We start from the raw sequence: 23876 nt of genomic DNA, 5'->3' as shown, positions 1-23876 counted from the left end.
ACTAAAGACTTTCAACTTCTTAATATTGAGGATTCTAATTATTAAGATATCTTCTGAATAACTCTACTTTCCAGCCTTGCTGTTCAACCACATCTAGCTGACGATTCATGAATTGGGAAGGAATACACTTCTTGAATATTTTGCAGTCGTATATGTATCCACTTATTTATTCTTTCTTATTCAGTAAAACGAGAAGATATGATTAAAATGGATTATTATTTATCATGTTGGTGTCGAACAATAGCAAATCAACCAAACGGGAAAAGCTTATTCGAGTGTTCAATGTCCACTGGAAATTATGAATTAGTTAAACATGTAGACCAAGCACGTAATACCAATGAATTAATTGCAGCTGCAATGGCATTAGATTTAAATTATATGGAAGATCTTTTATCAATTAAAATTGGTAAGTTACTGTAGATTTTATCTGTTCGATAAATTTATTTATGATTCCATGACTACATTCAATGAAATCAGTCAGTTTACACTAATTTTACAAACGTTTGTGAGCATAATCTCAAGTTCCATCTTCTGATATTTTCTTTTGTTTTTATTGATTTAATTGGAGTTATTTTAAGTTTTAATTCATAGAGGTTACTTTAATTATTCTGTTGTGAATGGTGCTCGTAAGATTGCTTATAAGTAGTACGTGGTGGTACGTCGCACGTAATTTGCTACAGTCGAAGTGTTCCAGGAGGTCAAAAAGCACGATTTATGCGGAATACTTTTGGCACCAGAAGAGAAGCTAGAGAAAACAGTCTAGAATCAACTTGGATTGCAAAACACACAAAAGGATCCAGATGGATGACTGGAGACTACGTGCACATATTTCATAAATACTCTACAATATCTGTAGGTAAATATTCCTCCTGCTTTGTGGCTTGTTCTACATTTGATGTTGCTTCCCGGGGACAAGATAAAAGTGTCATGAGTGCGGCCGTTTGAAAGTGAGAAAATCACGAAATTCCTACCTCAATCCTAAACCGTTACGGAGATGGCTGGAGTACTAAAGCAGCCGTGACGTGACCAACGAACTTAAGCCATGTGAGATTTGAAACAGTTATTCAGTCAATGAACGAGGATTGGGTAACATCGCGAACTGATTGAAGTTAAATGTTAATACCATTAGATACCAGTTCAGTGGTTCAGAGGTCAAGCGTTCACAAGCGAGACTAGAGGCCTTGTATTCGATAATCGGATATGGGGCTGTAGATGGGTACTGTCTAATGGTCTCATACTAAGATGAAATGGTTGTCCCGTGCTTCTAGGTTTTCAATAAAGCTCTAGTTTAAATTAGTTCGTGATTTAAACTATTAAAATTTATCAAGAGTTTAGGAATTATGGAATATTTTCATTTCAGAAAAAGAAAAATGTCAAGTCAATAAATGTGACAGAAGTTTCGACCCCCCACGTCCATTGACTGCTGAATTGGCGATCATTTATGGGAATAAAGCAAATAAAGCAATCGAATTACTTAAAAAATATGGGGCAGTGGATGAATCAAACTATTATGGTAAGCAGAAGTTAGCTTATGAGTCGATTTTGAAATATAATGACAAGGTACAAGTTTGTACACTAGGATTTAGGGACCACACGATTTTCATGTGTATGGCAACTAAGTGAAACTAAAGTTACCCATGTCGATGTAGATCAAAAATAGTCTGAATCTGGAACCTAATGATTTACTAAATATTATAAAATAGTACAGAGGTTTGACTGAACTGAAACATGATAAATAGGAATAAATGAAAGCTGAAGTGAACTGGAAAATTTGTATCATTCTAACCTAGGATTCGGTTCCAGTACAATGTTATAGAAGGGTGATTGATTTCCTTTCATCTTGGAATTGACAGACACCATTATTCAAGGCTTCCGCCTGGATTCTTGAGGAATAACTCCAGAAATTAGTCACTAAAAAACATATGATTAGAGTTATGGTCACCCTAAGTTGCATATATTCTCCTAGTCATGTAAATTTACCAGTTAAACGTGATTTTACGAACTGAGAATGTTATCAGTGTGAAAGAAAGGACTTCATTTTGGAAAATATCTAACAACGAAATTTTAGATCACTGTTTTGAAAGTGTTAATTTTTGCGCATACATGTGAACCTGAACTCCTCCTGAAACTCACTTCTTTAATGGGTAAATCTCTAGAATACCTTGAATGTTTTTCATAATTACCCAAATATTTCATACTTTATCATTGTCCGTTTGAGGTAGAAAAAGCTTCACATTTTTCTTCTGTCTTTGCTATTGGTGAAAGGAACTTTACTAGGGGATTAGAATGTAATTCTGTTGGAGAATAATTGGTTTTATTCACTCTACTTTCTGAATTATATAACAATCTTTTTGATCAATGTTTTTATTTTATTCATTACAAAACAATCAGAACTGATTCAATTTAAATGATTTGAATTATTCAGTTGTTGCTATTTTTGACTGAAATTTGATCATTCTTGGTTGGGATATGGATATCCTATGCAGATTGCCTTGATATAGCCATAATGACACACCTTGAAATATAATACATGGTATGTGGCTAGCGGTGGAATCAGGGAAGCGCTTTTAGCCCTATTTGAAACTCATCAGCTGGATGTACTAGCCTCCCAGAGTTGATGTTGGTAGAGTGAACATCAACTCTGGAAGGAAGGTACATCCAGATGTGTTCTGAAAGAACATCCTAGATTTCTTTGCTTGCTACGTTCGATCTATTCTATAGCAATGAGAACTGTTCCATTAATTAAAAGTTCAATCAATAATGATAAATTAATGAGTGTAATAAGTGTTTTATTTACATTAGAGTCAGTAGAACAAAGGAAAATGGCTTTCGTAAATTCTCCATTTTATTTACAAGTTAAGACCGCGAAAACAATTGCTGATTTAAACAAAGCATGGAAATTAATTGAGTATTCATCATTCCAGTCAAATCTAAGAAGGCATACAGATCAAGCAACTTATTTACACTACTTAGTTGAACGGTAGGTCTCGTAAACTCTTAAAAATTGACTTTATGCGTACTTAAAATGATGAAACCATAATTTACTTAACTGTCAACAATTCGCGATCATAATCGTTTGTTACCGGTGATACTTGTGTCACTGTCAGTATAAACCAACCATTGCTCAATATTTCTAGTTTTGCAGTGGTTCTTTTGACTGAAGTTATTTATTAATGTAAACTATCCACAAATAACTAGTGAACGTTATAACTCTCCTTTCGAAATCCAATGAAACTATATTTCGTAGTTTACATTACGGATTGACCTTTGTCAGACACCCAATGAGAACCAGTAAGTATTGGACTTCTACCTTTTCCTGATATTGGGCACTTCCGCAATATTCATCCACAACTCCAACTAAGAATTGAATCCAGGAGCTTCACGTATTAGGAAGAGCACTTAACCCTTGGTCCATTGAGTTAGTATACAGTAGTTCACATTTCTATCTTTAGTCATTATCATCATTTTCTTATTAATAATTAACTTCGAGAGGTGATCCTTGAGGTTCGTAAGTAGTAGATTACAACCATATCATGCTTGACGTAAACATCACAAATGATAACAGATTATAATTTTACAATATTAAGAGTTGACTGAAGTTAGAAATAAAAACTAGCAGATGCCAGCTAATTTGTCTAAATGTTGAGCTGACGTCGCAAAATCTGGAGGTACAAGATTCAATATCTGATTGAGTTGTGAATGAATTGTCCCATGCTAGGATCAAATATATGTTCAGTACTTCCCGAATAACAATGATTATCTAACTTAAGTCATTCTAATGTAACCTATGAAATTACACAACCTCTACGAACCCATTAGATTAATATATTTCTATTCATCTTGTCTTATTTTTGCAAATTATTTTCTCCAGTTATAAAAGTTTAAAACATCAACCTCATTTACAATGTGGTTTAATTCGTCTTATGGCAAAACTAGTCATAGCTGATGTCGATCTACAAGCACGTGATAAATTTGGTAATACAGCTTTACTTTGTGCTGCAAAATCGAATACTTTTGCAGATAGAAATACTAACTCAATAAAAGCTAACGAATCAATGCTTAATCAGATTGACAAAGAAGCTGAAAGAGAAGATGAAGTTGAAGATGGGGTGGTGTTGGACACAGTTGGGAAAATTGTTGAGGAAACTATTGAAACTGTCGATATAAATGAATCATTACATAATCCAACTATCAATGATGATGTAAAACATTTGGTCATGGATGAAGACCGTAATGAAATGAGTCCAAGTAAAAAGACATCATTGTCTATATCTGTTTCAGATCATTCAAATATGTCAGTAAAAAACGAATCAATTCATCCATGTATGATGAATGTACCGGATTTTAGTGATCAACGTTTGATTTCTATTTTAATTCAGTTAGGTAAATTAAAATGTCTTATTTTTATTAGTTTAAAATGTTTATATTTTGTTGAAATACTGGACATAAAATATGGAACGAAATGAACTCGGTCGGTCATATCAAGCAACATTATTGCTAACTGTAGGACATCAAGAAATGATTCACATAGGTTATTTGAATCATTAGTATTTCAGTGCAGAGTACGTTACTACTTAATAGCACAAAATAAATTAAAAATGAATTATCTTTCAGAGATTATTGACTAACCATTTTGTTCTAAAGGTTTAAACCACGTGATAATGGAGTAATTCAAAAGAAGCGTTCTCATGGTAATAGATGAACAACGCCGGTTCATATGTCACATTTTATTGTATTATTTCAGAACGTATGTTTAAAAAGAGAGTTTCTAAATATTGTAAAAATCTGTAAGTGCGTACTATGAACTAGATCAAAGTTATCCTGAGAACGAATGTTTGCTAGCTCTTGTGGAATTATTGTTGACTGATAGACTCAATGTATATAAAGTTATCCGCGTCAAGTAGGTATAATCTGTTTACTTCTTCAATTCCCAGAAGTACTTCTTTGAATAATATTGAAAATGCTTTATTGGGTACTTTTCAGTATACGTGATTTTACACAGTTTGCTTTCAAGACAGAAATCGTGACGTTTTGGGGATGATGAGCCATTCAAGTTGTGAAAAATTACAATTTATAGTTTATCGTTTCTGAAAAATGTTTAAAAAGGGCTTAAAACGCTGTTTTCGAACTTTGGAACTTAAAAAGACTATGAGACTAAGTACTTATCAGACAAATCACATTCGTGAATATAAATAAAGCAAGAACAATAGTTGTAGTGGTAAGTAGTTGAATAGCTTTTCAACTAGAGACATTTTGTAGTTTAATGAATGCTATTGAGATTCACATACGGCTCACTCTGTGTCGTTTAGATAAATATATCTTTCCCATTGTATTGTGTCACGTACTAAGATCTAGAGAGAAGAATATGTTGTCATGTTTGTACTTAGTTGTATATCTGATATTTAGTTATGGATAATCGAGGAGTTCCAACACATGGGAAGGATATTTATAATCACTATAAACAACGAATATATAGTTTACAGTACAGGGTTGTGGAGATTGTTGAATTTCATTCGAATCGTGAGCCGATCTTAGTTGGACCTCTATTGGTAACTTCGAAGCACTGAACGGCCGTTTCGTCCTGATATGGGACTCCCAAGAGGTGCACATCTGAAATCCCGCACGTGGGAATCTAACCCACGAAATTCGGCCTCATGAGGAAACGTTTAGCCTCTAAACCACTGAGTCGGCATCCAGCTGTGTTGATGTCTAACTTCAGTCAATCCACGACAGTGAGACTATCCATCATTGTTTTCAGTGGGCAGCTGCCTTGCACCCGACACAGATTAGCTCTGCCGGTCACTGCTTCTTATTAAAACTCCGGAGGATTCCAATACTAGGACAAAATGGCTGTTCAATTCTTCCAGGCTTTCAACGGTGGTCTAATTTAGATTGGCTCATGATTTTAATGAACATATCATAAACATACTTGGGATACAACGTTGTGTGATTGACTGTCGCGCTCATAACTGTTTGTTCTATGTTTGGTATACAAGTTTCTGCTAGTTTTGAGCCCATTTGGCTAAGAGTTTAATCATCATTATTTTCGCGCCGTTCAATTAATGAGTTCATTCAACTAGTGTATTGAAGCAATCTAATATATCCACCAAAATTATTACTTAATTAGCGCATTTCTTATTCATATGAATGATTAACTGTATAATGGTTAGAGCAAAAATACCGTAATTCCAAGTAGTTAGAGTGGATTCAGACGGATGCAGTAGTTTAATATTAGTTTGTAGTACTGAACAGAAAATAAGAACCAATTCAATATATAAAACACATTAATTTTGAAATTTGTCCAATAAAGAGCCATAGTTGTCTGTGAAATGATATAATAGATTTAACGTTCAGATGTATATACTTTCAGTGCTTAAATTGGGTCGATTCAGTTACATGGCTAACTGACATATGTAATACTGCATGAACATTGTCACTAGATACCTTGAACAAATATTTAGTTCATATCACAGTGTTAGTTCTAATTATTGAAATGTCCACTCTAGGATAAATATTCAATGCAAAACTCCATTTAAACAAGTTAGATTTATCATTTATTGAATGTTTGAGTATATATTGAGAATACTTTAATTTCAATGTTATCACTCAATAATTTCTACAGAACAAATTTTATATATTTTTTTAATACTAATTATCTTTAAGAAGGCTGAAAAGTGAACCAGCTGTTACTAGATAGTTTAACCAAGTTTTCATTCATTTATTCACGTTATATGATTGATTTACATAATAAGACCGTTAAAATCCTCCACTACAGTTTCCTGTAGCTTCAAATTTTGCACCTATAGTTCATCGGGCATCTTCTAAACGTAAATATCCATATTACCACATATAAACTCATATGATATTTGAAGCTAAACATACTTGGATATAAGTAAATGTTCAGCTGTTTTAACGTTAAACTTTAAAATGAAGTTAAGCGTGACTAATAACATATTTGAAGAAGACAAGAATTATTAGCACGATCAAATCTATTGAAAGATGGAAATAACAGATTGTTATTTTTTTGATTGAAATCATGAGTCAATTGAAGCTAGACCACCATGGAAAACCTGGAAGCACTGGATGAACATTTCGTCCCAGCACGGGACTCCTCAGCAGTGCGCATCCACGATCCCGCCTCCCGTGAGATTCGAACCCAGGACCTATCAGTCTCGCGCCATGCGCCTAACCAACTAGACCATTGAGCCGGCATCCAATCGTGTTAATGTCTAACTTCAACCAATCCACAAAAGTGCACGACCATCTTCCATTGTATTGAGGTAGACACTTGTTTCTTCTCGACACGGATTAGCTCCGCTGGTCACGGCTTCTCACCAGAACTCCGAGAATTTTCTCACGAAGCTAGTCACTAGTGAGCACAATTTAATTATCAGTTTTAGGTGTTGTGGAGATTGTAAAATTTTTGATTGAAATCCAGTGCTTCCAGGTTTTCCATGGTGATCTAGCTTCAATGGACTCATGATTTCGATCAAAAACTTAACAATCTCCACAACACCTAAAACTGAAAATTGTTATTTGATAAATTCTTAAAAAGGTGTAGATAAGAACAGAGTTGATATATTTGCGAACATACGTACATGTATGTACCTATGATCCTTTAGTTAAGAATAAGTAAATCTTAGTAGTAAGGTATGAGACCATGAATGTTATTCTGGTAATTCTCTTTAATTTACTGCTTTTCATTTATAAAATATATTTAAAGTTATCTTACAGGAATTAGTTTCGTACACTATATAACATATTTAAATATCAGGGATATTTGAGTGACCATTCACACCTAGGGTGGTCGTGGATAGTTACTCCTGATTAGTCCCGTACAAGGTTAAAATGGATGCTTCCGGTGATCCCTGATTCTCATAAGATATTTTGTTTAAAATTATTCATTTATGTGAATTATCTTAGAATTGGATAATCTCTATAGAATCTTTAATCCTCGTAATGATAATGATGATAATAATAGTAATTTTATTTCCATAATTTTGTTTAAAAAACATTATACCAGGTTCAGATTGCTCCATTCCATGTAAAAATGGTTATTCTGTATATAATGAAAATTATATTCCCAAAGGTGCATATACAATTAAACGAAATATTCGATCAAGTTTATTAAAAACTAGTATAAAACGTTCTAAAGGACTGATAGATCATCCGGGAATTTGGCCAATTGTTGATAGATTAATCTATAGTGTACAATATCATAAACCCAATGATATTATTAACTATTTCTGTACAGAATTAGAGAATACAATTAAAGATAATTTAATTTGGTTAAAAGCTAAACGATCAGGGCTAACTGTTATAGAATGGATTAACTCATTATGGACTCATGATCGATGCAATCAATGGATAGAAGGAATACGTGAAAAATTAACAAATCTATTACAGTATTATGTTAGTTTAACTGATTTTGTGATTTATTCTATGGCTGGTGATATTCAGAAATTGAAACAATGTTTAGGTAGGTATATTTCATATTCATTCATTTAAGGTTTACACATATATTTTGGAAGTATTGTATTCTTTGAAGCTTTCATTACCGATCTAGACAATAACATCAGCACATATTTCGAAAAGAAATGTACCCTTAGAATTTCTTCACAAGCGAATAACAGCTTGTCCCGTTGTTTTGCAATTTGATTGGTTATAGGCTTGGTTTGAAGTATCAGAGAAAAAAAGAGTGATCAATTTTGTACCAAAGCCAATCAAATTTCAGGTTATTGGAACAAGCTGTCAATCGATTGTGTAAAGATTCTTATAACTCATTTTCAGATACTTTCAACGCAGTCCTTTCTTGAAATTTGAAAAATCTATTTCAAAGCTTGACAGTAATTATTAGCAAAGGATAATATATGATATCCCGTATGAGTTCTAATAGATCGCCTGTTAGAAAATCGGGAAGATGACATGCTGTTTCAAGAGTGCTTAGTAAGCGTGAAATGTGAGAGGTTACTGAAAGTGATAGGATTATTCATTTGTTCAAGGTTTACATAGTTGGTTAAGCAAGCGTATATTGTGACTAAATCAGATTGTAGAACACAACAGGAATGTTCGAATGACTGTTTATAGAGATTTCTTCATTTCGAGGACAGTTTTCGTTATTTACTAATATTGCTCGACGAACCGTGAATCATAGTTATCTAACAGAATAACTGTCAACTGACGGTTATAAGTTATTGGTATGGTGATTTACCTTGTTTATTTTACCTGAAATAAATCAAATAATTTTGCAAATATATAAAATTAAAATAATTTATACTTGCAGACTTGATCTCATTTTTATCTTATTTATTTTCCGACGTAAAGCTATGGGTAAAGGTCAATTGAAAGCTCAACTTCATATGCAAAAGTTTCTAGTTGGTATTAATAATAATGGAAGAGCAAATTTTATAACACGTCCATTACTTGTTAGTGTAATGGAATATTCTACAGCAGAAGTGTTACAACTTATGATTCATTCTGGAGCAAATTTAAACGAATGCTATTCAGGTTAGTTTATGATTAATTATGAATTAATTTATAAGTTTATTTTATAGAAAATAGCTTGTATATTGTTTCGTATTAATTTGGAAGTCATGATCCGTTCATAATCCTCTACACGACATAGTTTTAAACTTGGGATCGTATAGTCAATTAGTTATTACAATAGGAAGATGCCATTGAGTCAAACTTAAACTGTTCCTAATTCCAAGTTTAGGGTAAAAAGTCATCTAATAACGCTACATGTGGTAACTGTCATAATATCAGTATAATTGAATTACATCACTTATGACTTCTTACTGTACGCATGGGAGTGAAATTTGAAGTTGATCATTAGTAATCAGAAGTAGCCGTTCAGTGCTTCCTGGTTTTCGTTGGTTGTCTCAAAGATGTCAGTTCATGATGAGTACTGTTTTCAAACTGAACCATTCAGCTAAACAAAATCAGATTATAAATTAGTTTGGTAATTATCAACTCCGTTTTGACTATAGGTAAAGTTTCCCAACGTTAGTCATTATGTCCATATAATTGTAAGTTAAGTTAATAATATTCAATTTAAAAATTCCAATTATTTGTTTCTATAAGATTTTATTCAATATGAATTGGAATAAGGTGTAAGTGGATTGACAACACGACGAAAATTAATTGTGTTGATGCTGAAAATTCACAAACTGATTATGAAGACTGTTCTTTGTTCAAGGTGAAATAGATAGTCTAATAATAAAATGTTTCCCTAAAGAAAATTGTCTTTTGACTACAGTTACGATCAACAGCTTCATTTGTCTGTATCCATCACATTTCATTAAACCTGATTTGTTGTAACAATATTGTGTAGGTGGTTTTTGTCATGGATTCAAAACATTCTGGTTACCAAGCACTGTATATGTCCCTTCCCTTAAAACCGAATATTTAACGGTGCGCTTTGTTGATCTGTCTAAGGAGTGAATCAAAAGCCTACAGGTCTCACTATGAGTTATCAACTTTTATACTATTAAATTGGTGTCCAATTGTCTACAGTTTAAAATCTAGTTAATTTACAGCATAAGACAACCTTCTGTTATGGTCGGTGGTGATTCCTAACATGTTTGAACTTTAGTCACAAATTTCCACCAGAGCCTTGAAAATTCGTTTCGAAGTACGTCAACAGTAGATACGAAATTACTCTTTGGTGGAAAGGTTTCGTCGTAATTTGTTTAAATTATAAGTGATTTATTATAGTAATTCATAAGGGTCGTAAAATCAAAATTTCTGGAATGATGTTTTCCGGAGAGAGATCTATTCAGATTCATTTATCAAGGAAATACTATTGTAATTAGTATCACTGCCTAATGGTAGTATAATCTCGGTCACCAGTTGCATAGTCAAATAATGGTAGTATGCCATAGTAAACATAAAGTGTTTTATTCTTCGTTGTATGAGAACCTGAGACGTAATTTTTGAAAATCGATTTCTCAAAAAACTAAACTATTATTCCGACATCATAAAAAGGGAATTGAAACGTGGTATAATCAACGAAATAATGTCCAAACCAAAAACGAACGACTAACAATTAGAAAGTAATGAACAGTTGTCTTTATTTTAATTTGCAGCTCCACAGCAGTGTTCACTCATAGTTGGATTGAGAACAGGATTTTCGTAATTCACGGTAAATATGGTATCTTTTAACCTCCTGATCTGAATCCAACGGTCCACATTTTATGCTTTAATTTCAGTAAATTAATTTTCTCGGAGAATATTACAAAATAGACATAATCGTCTTTGTATTGCTTAAACATTAAAATGCTTTTCCGCATGTTAAAATAGTCGTTACACTTTTATGCATTTTTAAAATATAAATAAACTTTTTATAGACAATATTTGTTGATCAATCTGATTTTAATTCAGAAAAAGAGCCGTTTGGTCCGGTTGCATTTTGGAGTTTTAGGAACCTTGTCAGCCTTCAACATACTTATGAAGTAATCAAAGAAGTACCAGTTCATTTAAGAGATTCAAATGGATCATCTTTATTTCATTATGCAACAAATCTTTTTCATACAATACATCCTAAAGATGTAAATGGATTTCGATGGGCAAGTTTAATTTTAGCTACAATATTGAAACGAGGTGTGAAAATTTATCACAGAGATATTTGGCAACGTACTGCACGAGATATTTTGAATAGATCAAGATATGAATTACTGCATAACAACAATGTTCATTGTGAAACGGGAGAGAATTTCAGACCATTCGAAGAAGAGGTACGCAAATTTTGAACAAAAAATCTTTTGAAACAATTTACGTATTGGTAAATTAGTTATATCTATCGTTCCATATATATATATATATATATATATACATATATATATATATATTCTACCACTGAAAACCTAGATGCACTGGATAATTGTTTCGTCCCAGTACGGAACTCCTTAGAAGTGCGGATCCGTGACCACGCGTCCGGGAATCGGACCTACTGGCCTTAAGACGCAACTCCCGAAGTTTTAGAAGAGGCAGCGGCCACTAGAGTTTTACCATTCCGCGTGAGGTGGTTATCCACCCCAGGTAATGGGTGAAAGTTACGCAAGTTAACACCGTTAGATTCCAGCTCATTGATCAAGAAGTTAAGCATTCTAGTGAGAGAACAGAAGTCTTGAGTTTGATCTCTTGTTGAGGGGTTATGGGTGATCACTGTAGAAACATCCCGTACTTGAATATAATTACCATTCAGTGCTTGCTGATTATCGATGGTGGTTTAACTTAAATAAGTTAGTGATTTAAACTTAAGATCTTACCATCTCTATAAGTTACCCTACCCTTATAAAATCATGTATATCTTGTGACGTCTACGAATAGTATGATGAACTTGTCAAGATATTGTACATTATACTGGATAAACCGACTTTTGGCATTATTATTATTATTAATAATCCAATTATACTAAAGCATGTAACTAAATCACACTATCAAGGCAATCTGTTCAGTAAGCAATCTATGCTAATATAAACTGATTAGGACTGTAATCCTAAACAACGACTATAGGAGATTATAAGATTTTATAGATTTTTACTTGCCTTCTTATTACTGATATCTTATTTCTTCAGAAACTTGTTTTATGTTTCTGCTTTTTTCCCATTACATTTACAGCCACCAGATCCTTTCGAACTTCATGATATTATCGATCCAGAAACTGGAAATTTATTAACTGCTGAACAGTTAATTGATCGCCATGTAGCTTTTCTAGCTTCTGGCAATCACTTACAATCCATGGAAGAATTAATTCTCTATGGATATAACTATATAAATTTAGCTAATTCTGGACCTGTACGCTTTAAATCTGCTAGATTATTAGCTGAACAAAAAGGACATCATGAAATGATATCTTTATTAGATACTGTTGATCAATATCGAACAGAAATGATGGAAGTTCACAAGACGATTATAACTGGAGATTATCATCATTTCCTACGTCTGGTTAATAACAAAAGAGTTATTATGGGTAAGTATTAGTATTGTTCTTCTTATTAATTTTATAATAGACAATTCCATGTAGAAATTGTAATCTGTGATGTTAATCGAATTGGCAATACAATTGATCTATCTTGAGTATTGACTAAATCTTTACACGACTACAGCTACACTTGTCTGGATATTTCATTAAGAACCAGATGCCAATAAAAAAGTGTTATAATAGAATTTGGAAGAATTCATTTACAGTATTAATCAAACGATTTTATGTGAAATGTCTAATTGTCTCTCTTCACTCACTGACCAATAACGGCTTATTTTGTGTGAATGTAATACCAAAACAAATAGTTTACACTAAGGATCATCATACTGAATCAAAAGGACCTGACCATCCTGATGGAAGACCTAAACGCCAAAGTCGGGATGGACAACACTGGGTATGAAGGTGATATGAGATGACATATAATGTGAGAAAGGAACGAGAATGGTTAGAGATTTTCCAATCTACGTGCCTTCAACAAAATGCTTACAAGTGGTCCAATATTCCTCCACAATCACATACACAAAACCATACGGATTTCACCGGATCACATTACAGTGTACCAGACCGACCATGTTTGCATCAGTCAGAAGTTCAGAAGGTCAATATAAAACGTGAGAACAGAAAGGGGAACTAACACAGATTCAGATCACCACCGGTCTGTGGTCAAGATGAAACTGAAGGTAAAGAAACACTGGACAACTGGAGAAACAGCGCTGCAAATGTATAATACAGCATTCCTTTGAGATACTGACAAACTCAACGAATTCAAGATAACTATCAACAACAGGTTCCAAGCCTTACAAGATCTATCCACAAAAGGCAAAACCACAATGAAGAACGACTGGAAAGTGATTAAAGAAGTACTAACTTTATTGTGCCAGGAGATGCTGGGCAATAAGAATCATAATCATATGGAATGGATCTAAATCGATACCCTGGGCGGGGTAACCTTGAGTGGACCAGGCCCACTGAATTTATTGGACATCAAAGCAGCACACAGACCTTCCTAAAGCTGTCACTCCACTAACGATCAACGAAATCAGGATGGCCATTAGATAAATCAAGAGTGGGAAAACAGTAGAACCTGATAATATACCACCTTAAGCACTGAAGCCACACAGAGAAATAACTAAAAACATGCTCCACATTTTATTCAGAAAGATTTGGGAGGAAGAACAAGTGCCACAGACAGACTGGGAAGAAGGACACCTCATCAAGAAACCAAAGAAAGGAAATCTGAGCAAATGTGAGAACTATAGATGTATCACACTTTAGTTGTTACCGGGGAGAGTCTTCTACAGAGTATGGTTGGACCGGATGAAAGATTCAGTAGACTCCCAATTTCAAGATCAACAGACTGGATTCCGTAAGGATCAGTTGTGCACAGACCAAATCACGACATTACGGATCATCGTTGAATAGTCGATTGAATGGAACTCATCACTATACATCAACTTCCGACCCCTTGGTAAGATTTAAATAACCACATACATGTGTTATCCGGCTGTTTCTATACTACACAATACTCGACAATGTTCAGGAAAAACTCCACTGACAACTAAGAAGGCGAACCAAAACCTTCTCTGAATACAAGAAACAATATAAATGCAACTTAATTCATTGAGTAAATATGCAAGTGGATTTTTCACATTTAATGATTTTTCATCCAAAGTCGTGCTCTTCAACTTGAACTAACATCAGTAAACTATTCAGTTAAGTGTTAATATAGCTACCAGTAATACATATTCCCAACTTCAATTAATTCATGCTTTAGGGTGACAATAACTTTCATTGGTACTCCTAATGAGATCATTTCACGACGAATATCACCAACAAATTCACTTAATTTTCGCAAAAGGACCTCAATAAGTCAAATATAGTATATGTTTGGTGATCGAATGATAATTGTGGATATAAAAATTTATCTATACATTGTCATTCTAGGTAGTATGCCTTAAATACCATATAATCATATGAAAGTTAGAAATGGAGATCCAATTAAGTCATTGTGAATTATATGAAAAATAAAGAAAACAGAGAGAATTATAATCAGTATCAAGGCTTTTGGAGATCGATAAATGTTTTTGAGATTATTAACTGTCCCGAGCTAGCCTACTATTGAAAACCAAGAAGCATTAGATTGATGTTCTGTCTTAGTTTCAGATTTCTCATAAGTGAGCATCCACAACCCTTTTGTAGTTTCAAGCCGGAAACTTCAGGCCTCACTGTGAGAGTTTAATCTTTAGACCAATGATCCTGTGTTCAACAGTTTACGAACCTCGATACTGATAACTATTATGTCTTTACTAGTGACTGGTGTCATCAGATAATTTAGAGAGTTCTAGTGAGAAGTCATGACCAGTGGAGTTCAGCCATGTCGGATGTGAAGTAATGGAAGATTGTTGTGGAATATCTTTGATTAATTAAAGTTAGAAATGCAAAACCTTTGCATACCATTTCAGTGTTCCAAACGTTAAGTCCTCACTAAAAGACCTGAAGTTCCTAGTTTTGATCCCCAAAAGCCAGGTTGTGAATACGCATTGTTGAGATGTCTCATACTAGGACGAAGCTGTCTAGTGTGCCCTAACGTTTAGTGACTGTATGACTTAGGCCAGTTTATGATTTCAGTAACAATATTATCCCATACTGTTCTAGATAATAAAGTATAATTCAATATTCGTAGGACAGATCTAATATAGGTACATTAATAGTCAATAATTATTCGAGACCTTGACTAGTTCAGCACACTACTATAAAGGTCGTTTTTAGATAAATTCTATGATCAGTTTTCGACATTTGCTCAACAGTGGGCCAAGATAAATGTAGTTTAAGTTTATTTTACTATGAAAACCATTTAAACAGCTGTTTCGTACAAGTATGATGCCTATCAGTGGTGTGAACTTATGATCCCACTAAGAATCCAGTCCTGGACTTACAAGTCTCGGAGCAATGGGTCACTATTAGATGGTTCAACTCCAAATTCAACCAATTTGTGATATAAAGCGATGATTGCCTAGTGCTCTTAATGAAAATTGTTTCGCTTCTGACATGTTTGAACTCAACCAGTCAGTACCTCTCACTAAAAAACTCTAAGAGACACTATACCAGTAAATTACTTCAAGATATTTCTGAAGTTCCTCTGAGAAGTTGTTACTAAGGGGATTCAAACATGTTAGGAATGAAGCAGTTGTCGCTAATGATGTAAACATTATTTGTTTGACAAAAACCGTTAAATATGAATGTCATTGCCTTCATACCAGCTAATAAATTTTTATAGATATCCATACGTTACCAATGCTTCAATTAAAATTTTGACCTCATTTTCTAATATAGATATTTGTTCGATCTTGCTTAAGCAAGTGGCCACGTGTATTGGAATAATATATGAACAGTGACCAAATGAGATACTTGATAAAAACAATCAATGGTTTATCTTATCTCATAGAAAATCAATGTGGGCGTAGTTGCAACAGAAATTTTCCAAACTTCAGTTAAATGCATTCTTATGTATAGTGAGATGAAAGATATATTCTGAAAAGTTATACTTTGATTTCTGAATATTCAATAGCTCAAAAATCGTCTAGTTTCTTCTAGTATTAAGTAAACTTACCATCATATTACAACTCTGTCTCCTTTCTCCAACTTGTTTCTTCATAGATTAGTAGCAAAACATTTTTAATATTTGTAAGTATTTAAATCTTCCCGTTGTTGATATTATGAACTATTGTTGATCATGATCTAGTGGCATATGTGCATTCTATGCTCATTGACTTGACATTTAGTCACAAGATTTAGTAAAATTTGATTATAGTTGGCTGTTGTTGTTTGGCTCTATGTAGTGCTCGTCGGCTTTATCTACCTATTGGGTTAGAGTCACAGTGAGAATATTAATACTAGGATCCATGTCCATTCAGTTGATGAATCCAAAACAGGACACAACGTATGACTTGAATTCCACTGATAGCCACTATCTAACTTTACTGATAATCTTGAATGTAAAGTGGATACAGATGTGTGTTTTTTCTTTTACTAAACAAAGTACACATGTATTTAGCTCATGTTTACGTTTGTGTCACAAAACGATATCTTAGTAATCTAAAGCAATCAATAAATTTTTGGATTGTAAGTTAATATCTATTTATCATATCACAAAGTATATGTGTTATAGATATGATATTTTAATGGTTCATTCAATAATCGCTGATCATTACTTGTCCAAACTTGTTTGATGAACATAAAACACAAAATGTGATATTATGTATATTATAGATTAAAAAAAGAACAATTATGACTGTATAAACAGTTGGTTTTATTTGTGAAAAAGAACTCACCATATTGAAAGTGATATTCATGTCACAAATAGGATTAAAGTATACTTTACTTACGAACTTCAATCATGTTAAAATCAACATAGGAAAAGTAAAGTCCATTTTTTAGCCATTTGGAAAACATGTGGTATAAATGAATAATTTCCTATATTAAAACCTGAAAGATCATAGGGTTAGGATTTAATGACTAGATAACTATTGGTAATTATTAGCTTTTGATTCGATACAAACTACAAAATAGGATACATGCCCGTAAATTCGTAGCGTATCTACTTTCGAATGTTCAATAAGTGTGCAGTATCTACCGTTTTTCCGTTTATTTCTTGGGTGCATGCTATGTGTAGGAGCATGATTTTCACTGATTATTTCATTTCAGGCCCCAACTTTAATTTTATTTGCTTTTTCATCGGCCAAATTGGGGTCCTCAATAGTATTTTGTGGATAAAAGAAAAATGAAGATAAGTTTAGATTATATCAATGAAGTTGCCAATGAAAATTACACTCTTATATGCAGCAGTAACCCACTAAGTGAACGAGGAAATGATCTAAAATGCTAGATATCTCACTGTTATTGAACACTAGAAAAGGGTGGTTTTCCTCGCACCAAGTTATCCATCATCGCGTTTTGAATTTCATTCAAGAATCCAATATCCATTACTTAAATCTCATTAATTCCTGAACAAAATATAATTTTAACCACGAATAGACTTCAGCTGGTTAATCATTAGCAAGGCAGTGCAGTACTATTTAGTCCTAATTTACAACTCATCAGCACTATGTTAAGTGTGATACTTTGAAAGAGAGTTCGTTCGGCCTGCTATCTCATTCATTCTGAGCATTTAGTCTTAGTACAAATATCTACCTGCAGAATTTCTGGATAGAATTCAAGTTCTAAAACTGTCTACAAGGCACTCAGCATAAGTTAACTACATATGTTTCTGTTGTGAATATTAATGAGACTACTTGGAACAGCTCTGGTTGAAAAACTGTCGTTTAATACATGAACTACTATTGGAACTTGACCAGAAGTTAAGTTTAGTGGTTAGTTTGGTGAAAAGCTAGTCTAATGATATGAAGATTTTTAATTCAAAATCTATGATCAACAAACTTTCTCCTGATTTGAAGCTTCATCAGTGCACCTAATATGAGGTAGTCATTTTACATATCTTACGTGTTTATATTGTATAAATAACTAAACATATAGAGATTTAAATCGATATATTATTATATTATTTATCTATCTTCTAGGTCGTGACTGGAGAGAACGTTCTCTACTACACCTTGCAGTACTTTATCGTAGAACAGATTTTGTTCTTCAGTTAATTGAACTGTGTCAAGAACTTGTCAATTATCAAGATTGTCTTGGACGTACCGCATTCCATTATGCAATCTGTTTGCCTGACAACCGAAGATTGTTCTTAAAAATGGTTTCAAAATCTGGAGGTATTGATAAACAAATCAAGGATTTGGTATGCTTCCATATTTATTGCTACAGTGATATATTGGCTAGGTATTTTTATATAATTCAATTTACTAAAAATTACTCTGTCTTACATAGTTTGCATCAAAGACTTATCGTAGTTAGACAACCATTGGAAACCACAATGCGATAGAAAGATGTTAAATCCTGTCATGGGACTTCCCAAATGTAAATAACGACGACCCGACTGATGAGCAATCTCGGGACTTTCAGATCTCGCAGTAAGAGCTTAACTTCCACAAACGCCCTGGTTTAATAATAATCACTCACTCACTAGTGGTTAACTTCAGGAGGAAATTTTCCAATGAGAATCTGTGACCAATGGAGTTCAACCATATCTGGTGTGAGGTAGTTACCCACCAATAGCATAGGAAGGTAGTTGTACAATATTGCGAAATAATTGATGTTTGAAGTGCAAACCTTATGGTTTTAACTCAGCTCTTGTCGAAGGACTCGAAGGACCTGCGTTCGGTCCAAGGTGGCAGAGTTGTGGATACTCACTATTAAGAAGTTCTTACTAAGACAAAACAGCTGTCCAGTACTTTCAGGTTTTCAATGGTTATCTAAGTTCAGTCTTTCAAACAAACCATGATGCTCAAAAGTATGCACGAATTCTCTGTAGGTATGGTCATCCTATCTTAACTAAGTATGTATTAGATGATTATTTGTGTACCCGAAATGTAATCTTAATACTAGGTAGACGGTAGACGTCTGCTTAGTAAATAACAGTGATAGATGTTTCGTCGGAATGAACTGAATTAATCTTTTTTGTGGCTGAAAATTTGAATGATCTATAGATCGATTTCATTCTTATTCTATAGCAACTGTGAAGTTGCTGAAAGTCTACAATCATTAGTCAGATTTTGATGATCACACGTCTTCACAACAAGTAAGAACTTTATATCACACAACAAAGACGATACTATTGAATTAATAAGCTGGAATCATAATGATTAACATCTTAAAGCTTCGAAGAATTCATGACGCAGTGCCCATCATTTACCGATATCTTTTGATTCGATCCTTGATTATTAAAATTCAGGACTTCGTATAGACCTAGTTAAAAACAAGAGGCACATAAATAGTGAAAGTGAACCAAAGTAAAACAGTTATTAAAGTAATTACATTTACTACTATCTTAAAATAGTGTCATTTCTCAATACTAAATTTCTATCATTTATATTAAAGAGACAGATTTTGGTTTGTAGTACGATTTATTTAGGAATGGTCGGGTGGACGCGCTTGAATCCCAGTTCTAATATTCCCATAGAAACTCAAATCCATTACCTTTTACTTCAACAACTAATGTGTTAACCACTTGACTAGTTAGTACAGATAGCTGCTCATTTGTGAATCAGGTATGATATTTATATCATTACTAGGAAGGTCTGAGTAATCAACACTATGGACAACCTTGGACTTTGGTCGTACTAAATTACATTCATTGTGCAGTTATAATTTCTTGATTATTAACTGAAACTATCGTATAACAGTGTGGAGTAATATTATTTGAATTGAAGTGAACTTTCTTTCTTAAAATTGTTTTTGCAGGCTTTTGAATCATTAATCATAGGTGTAGAGTAGTTATGAACTGAAACGTTTTGATATTATATTCCGTTGTACATATGTTGTTTGTCCACTTTTACGATTGTTCTTGATCATGTTTACTTCATTGAAAGTTTAGTCCCTGAAATACTCTCCATTTTATAATAGCAAACATTTGGATGATTTGACAGTATGGTTGATTTTTTTTTCGATCACATCTTTGTAATTCTTTTCCTAAATCTTAGATACTTTTTCCCATCATTTCAAGCGAAATATTTCAATTCATCAATATGGTGAATTGTATGACCGAAACATTCCTGAATATCAAAATCTGATTAATATAGAAAAATCAATCAAATTACTTGAATCAAATTGGCCTGATCAAACAATTTGTTCATTGTTGCCTAAAATATCAAATGATAATGATGATGGTGATCAACTCTTCATAAAAGATAAACATGAATCTGATAATAAACAATCAATTGTCGAAGTAATTCATAATACAAATAAAAATACTGAAAATTGTTTAATATTTCCAATTCCTGGTGCATTCAATACATTTGAAGTGAAAAGAATCAAATCAGTATTTAATTGGAAACAACGGATATAAAGAAAGAGACTAAATGAAAAGAAGAAATGAACAGATTAAATTATGTTATAAATAAATAGTATATTTGTAATAACCCAATGAAGAGAAAAATCAAATTTTCTGACGTTTCGTGACTTAGTGTAAGTCACTTCTTCAGAGGATAAAAAAAATTATGGATGAGATTATTTTTTTCGACATTTCGTTAAGACATATTATTCTGAAATAAATGTAGATGGTTGTAGTTTTCGTCTTATAATGGTGAAAAAGATTTTAGAATGTCTTGCTGAATAGTTCTTATATATTTTTTTTCTAATGTAATGTCATTATTACTGTTAGGAATTGAATATAATTCATGAAAATCTATCATTTAATAGAGATTTCCAAATGTCAAACAGAAGAGTTCAAGAAAAAAAAACTGTTACCAAATAACAACGTATATCATATCCATTGGACAAATTAGCAATTCATTAGTTTACTTGAGTATGTGTTAGTATTTGAAAATAAAAGATATTGAGTTTGGTTCAAAATATGAATATCAACACTGCGATGCAGTTACATTCAAGTGATGTTTGATTTCTAATTTAGACGGAATAAGCATCCTATATTTTACTGTTAGCTACTAACCAAAAATATAAGGACCGTGTAAGTATAGATAATACCGAGATCTCTAAGAGCCTTCATGAACCAGAATAGACAGGTCAGATTAAGGAAGATAACACAGACGCTTTTCAGTAGTATTAACTCTTATTACTTTTAAATATTAAGATGTTATCAAATCATGAAAGTCGTCGATTGGATTATAATCAGTCTTCATGGTTAGGCAGGTTCGCCCAATCTCACCATTCCTTTCCGACTTTGTTATCGACGACATCCTACAAATAGCTCTGGTTGAAGTATGAAATGGTGGTGTGGATCCATCACGTAGAGAAAGAATTTTCGATATTAAGTACTCTGAAGACAGTCTTACTGTACTGTGAAACTCAAGCTACGGAAATCGTACTTAATCAGTTGGGAATCAATGTTCGTAGGTAATAGCACGTACTTTGCATCTTTTAAGTGTTAAGTGGTTTCAAAACACCGCCAAGAGCCTCAACTCGCACACACTTTCTGTAGTGAACCATCAGTAGTCGAGAAGTTCGTGTTTCTGTGTAGCTATGTAAGTGCTAGTGGTGGCATGAGTGATGGTATCAATTTACGCGTAGTGAAAACCAGAATGACTTATCCCAGTCTACACCATCTTTGATGACGTCGTAATGTCAGTCTGTCTGTGAAACCTAGGGTCTCGGAGTTAAGGATGTTCGTGAACTCAGCGCTCAATTATCCGTCGCTTAGTGAGTGTTGACATCGAGTCTAAACGTCATGTCAATAATGTGGAGGTTCAGCACTATGTATTCGTGAACAGTGATGGTAGCTCGTTTACTGCATCATCTTCAAACACCGCATTCGGTAACTTGGACCTGTCCTGAGAATTTCAACACGGAGACTCTACCTGCCGACTCCGAGAGTGGTTGGAAAAAGTGGAGTTTACGACATGGTGCCGTGGCATGAAGGAAATTTGTACAGAACTGGTACCTGTGAGCTCGGAAGAGGTCTTAGAGATGGTGCACCTTAGTGGATTGAGATATTATCAGATAAGGTTTTGAATAGAAGGCAATGGTAATCTTGTCGTAGTTTTCTTATACATCCTTCATACAAGTGGAAGCAACTCATTTGATTGAAATCTTTACTGGTTGTTTTTCCGATTGAAGTGTCGCTCCTACTATAAATTAATCTCACTCATTTACTTCCTCACACATTTATTCACTTTGAATATACTCCCCTCTCCTTCATCTATCTCTTCGAAATGCCATTTTTATCTACAAAAGGAAATATTTATCTTGGTGCCCAGTTGTATCACTATTTATGTGCTTATTGCTATTGTTAGTGAATATCCCAGCTGATTATGTGTTGCTATTCTCAGTAACACAGTAAATATTGAAGTTAAACTTGTTGCTAGAATGTTACCATGTTAAACCAATATCAACATTCAAATATCATCCTAATATGGCATAAACAACATTATTCTGTATTACATTATTTCAACGTCATCAAAAATTAAAATAAATAAAATGTCATTTTATAGTTAAGACAAACAGCCAGATAGTTTATTTGTAAGAGCTGTTTGAATTTCACTGTTGTTGATGTTAAGGACTGGGTTTGAAAAATTTCATTTTTTTTGCATATGTGCATCCTATGCCAACAACCTTGATATTGTCATTCAGTTACGAGGCATTATCTAACTCTGCTTAAAAAATACTTGTAATTTGAAGGAAGTATTGAAGCAATTGATCACTATCAGTTTCTAACATCAAAAACAGAAGATTGAAAAAAAAACCCTACACAATGAATTAAAATTTACCTCCGTTGTGTAATCCAGTGGTTGTCTGAACTCACTAGCTAAATAAATGGCGAGTTGGGAGTTTAAGGGTACTGAGTTCGAGTCTCAATGTGGACATCAACATTGGGTGCAAGTGCATTCACCTGGAGCGTCCTATACAATACGAAGCACATGTCCTTAATTGCACTACTCTCAATTATTCAGATGTTTAAAAATGCTAACTAGTTTTTCTGTTTAAATTCTCGATTCTATACTAGAGTATACACGTGATAATAAATTGCCAAACGACTGATTTTGAAGATATGTTCTTCGAATTGAAGAAAGAACACAGAATCCTTGAAATTCTTTGTCATTATTTTAAAATATCTGGTACTGAAGCTTTGCCATTTTCAATTTGTAAAGATAAATCCTTCAAATTAAGGATTGTCAATAACTATATTTCCAACCGGCTGGAGTGCAACCATACTGAGACACGTGATAACAATGGCACTGAATAATTAAATTTTAAAAAATGGATTATTGGGTCGCAACTCAATGCTCATCACGAGATCTGACGACCCTGAGTTAGGTTT

The 23876-nt window shown here is 33.4% G+C and overlaps 1 protein-coding gene across 3 annotated transcripts; it reads left to right on the top strand.

Moving 5' to 3' along the window:
* Window positions 1–1360: 1360 nt before the first annotated feature.
* MS3_00005023 (uncharacterized protein) lies at window positions 1361–21155 on the top strand. 3 transcript variants are annotated; one of them, XM_051213031.1, is made up of 9 exons: window positions 1361–1513; window positions 2803–2980; window positions 3872–4383; window positions 8024–8479; window positions 9325–9507; window positions 11383–11735; window positions 12622–12973; window positions 18562–18782; window positions 20607–21155. In XM_051213031.1, the coding sequence occupies exons 3-9, from the start codon at window positions 3924–3926 to the stop codon at window positions 20946–20948; spliced, it is 2367 nt and encodes a 788-aa protein (XP_051073417.1). In that variant the 5' UTR covers window positions 1361–1513; window positions 2803–2980; window positions 3872–3923; the 3' UTR covers window positions 20949–21155. The 3 variants fall into 3 exon arrangements, with proteins under 3 accessions (XP_051073417.1, XP_051073416.1, XP_051073415.1); XM_051213033.1 differs by lacking the exons at window positions 1361–1513; window positions 2803–2980; window positions 3872–4383; window positions 8024–8479 and adding an exon at window positions 8808–8946; XM_051213032.1 differs by lacking the exons at window positions 1361–1513; window positions 2803–2980; window positions 3872–4383; window positions 8024–8479; window positions 9325–9507 and having other exon boundaries at window positions 11252–11735; window positions 20584–21155.
* Window positions 21156–23876: the final 2721 nt, after the last annotated feature.

This window comes from Schistosoma haematobium, chromosome 1 (assembly GCF_000699445.3).
Source record: "Schistosoma haematobium chromosome 1, whole genome shotgun sequence".
Classification (NCBI taxonomy): Eukaryota; Metazoa; Platyhelminthes; class Trematoda; order Strigeidida; family Schistosomatidae; genus Schistosoma; species Schistosoma haematobium.
The sequence above is the reverse complement of the archived record's forward strand: the minus strand, read 5'-3'. Positions and strand labels throughout refer to the sequence as shown.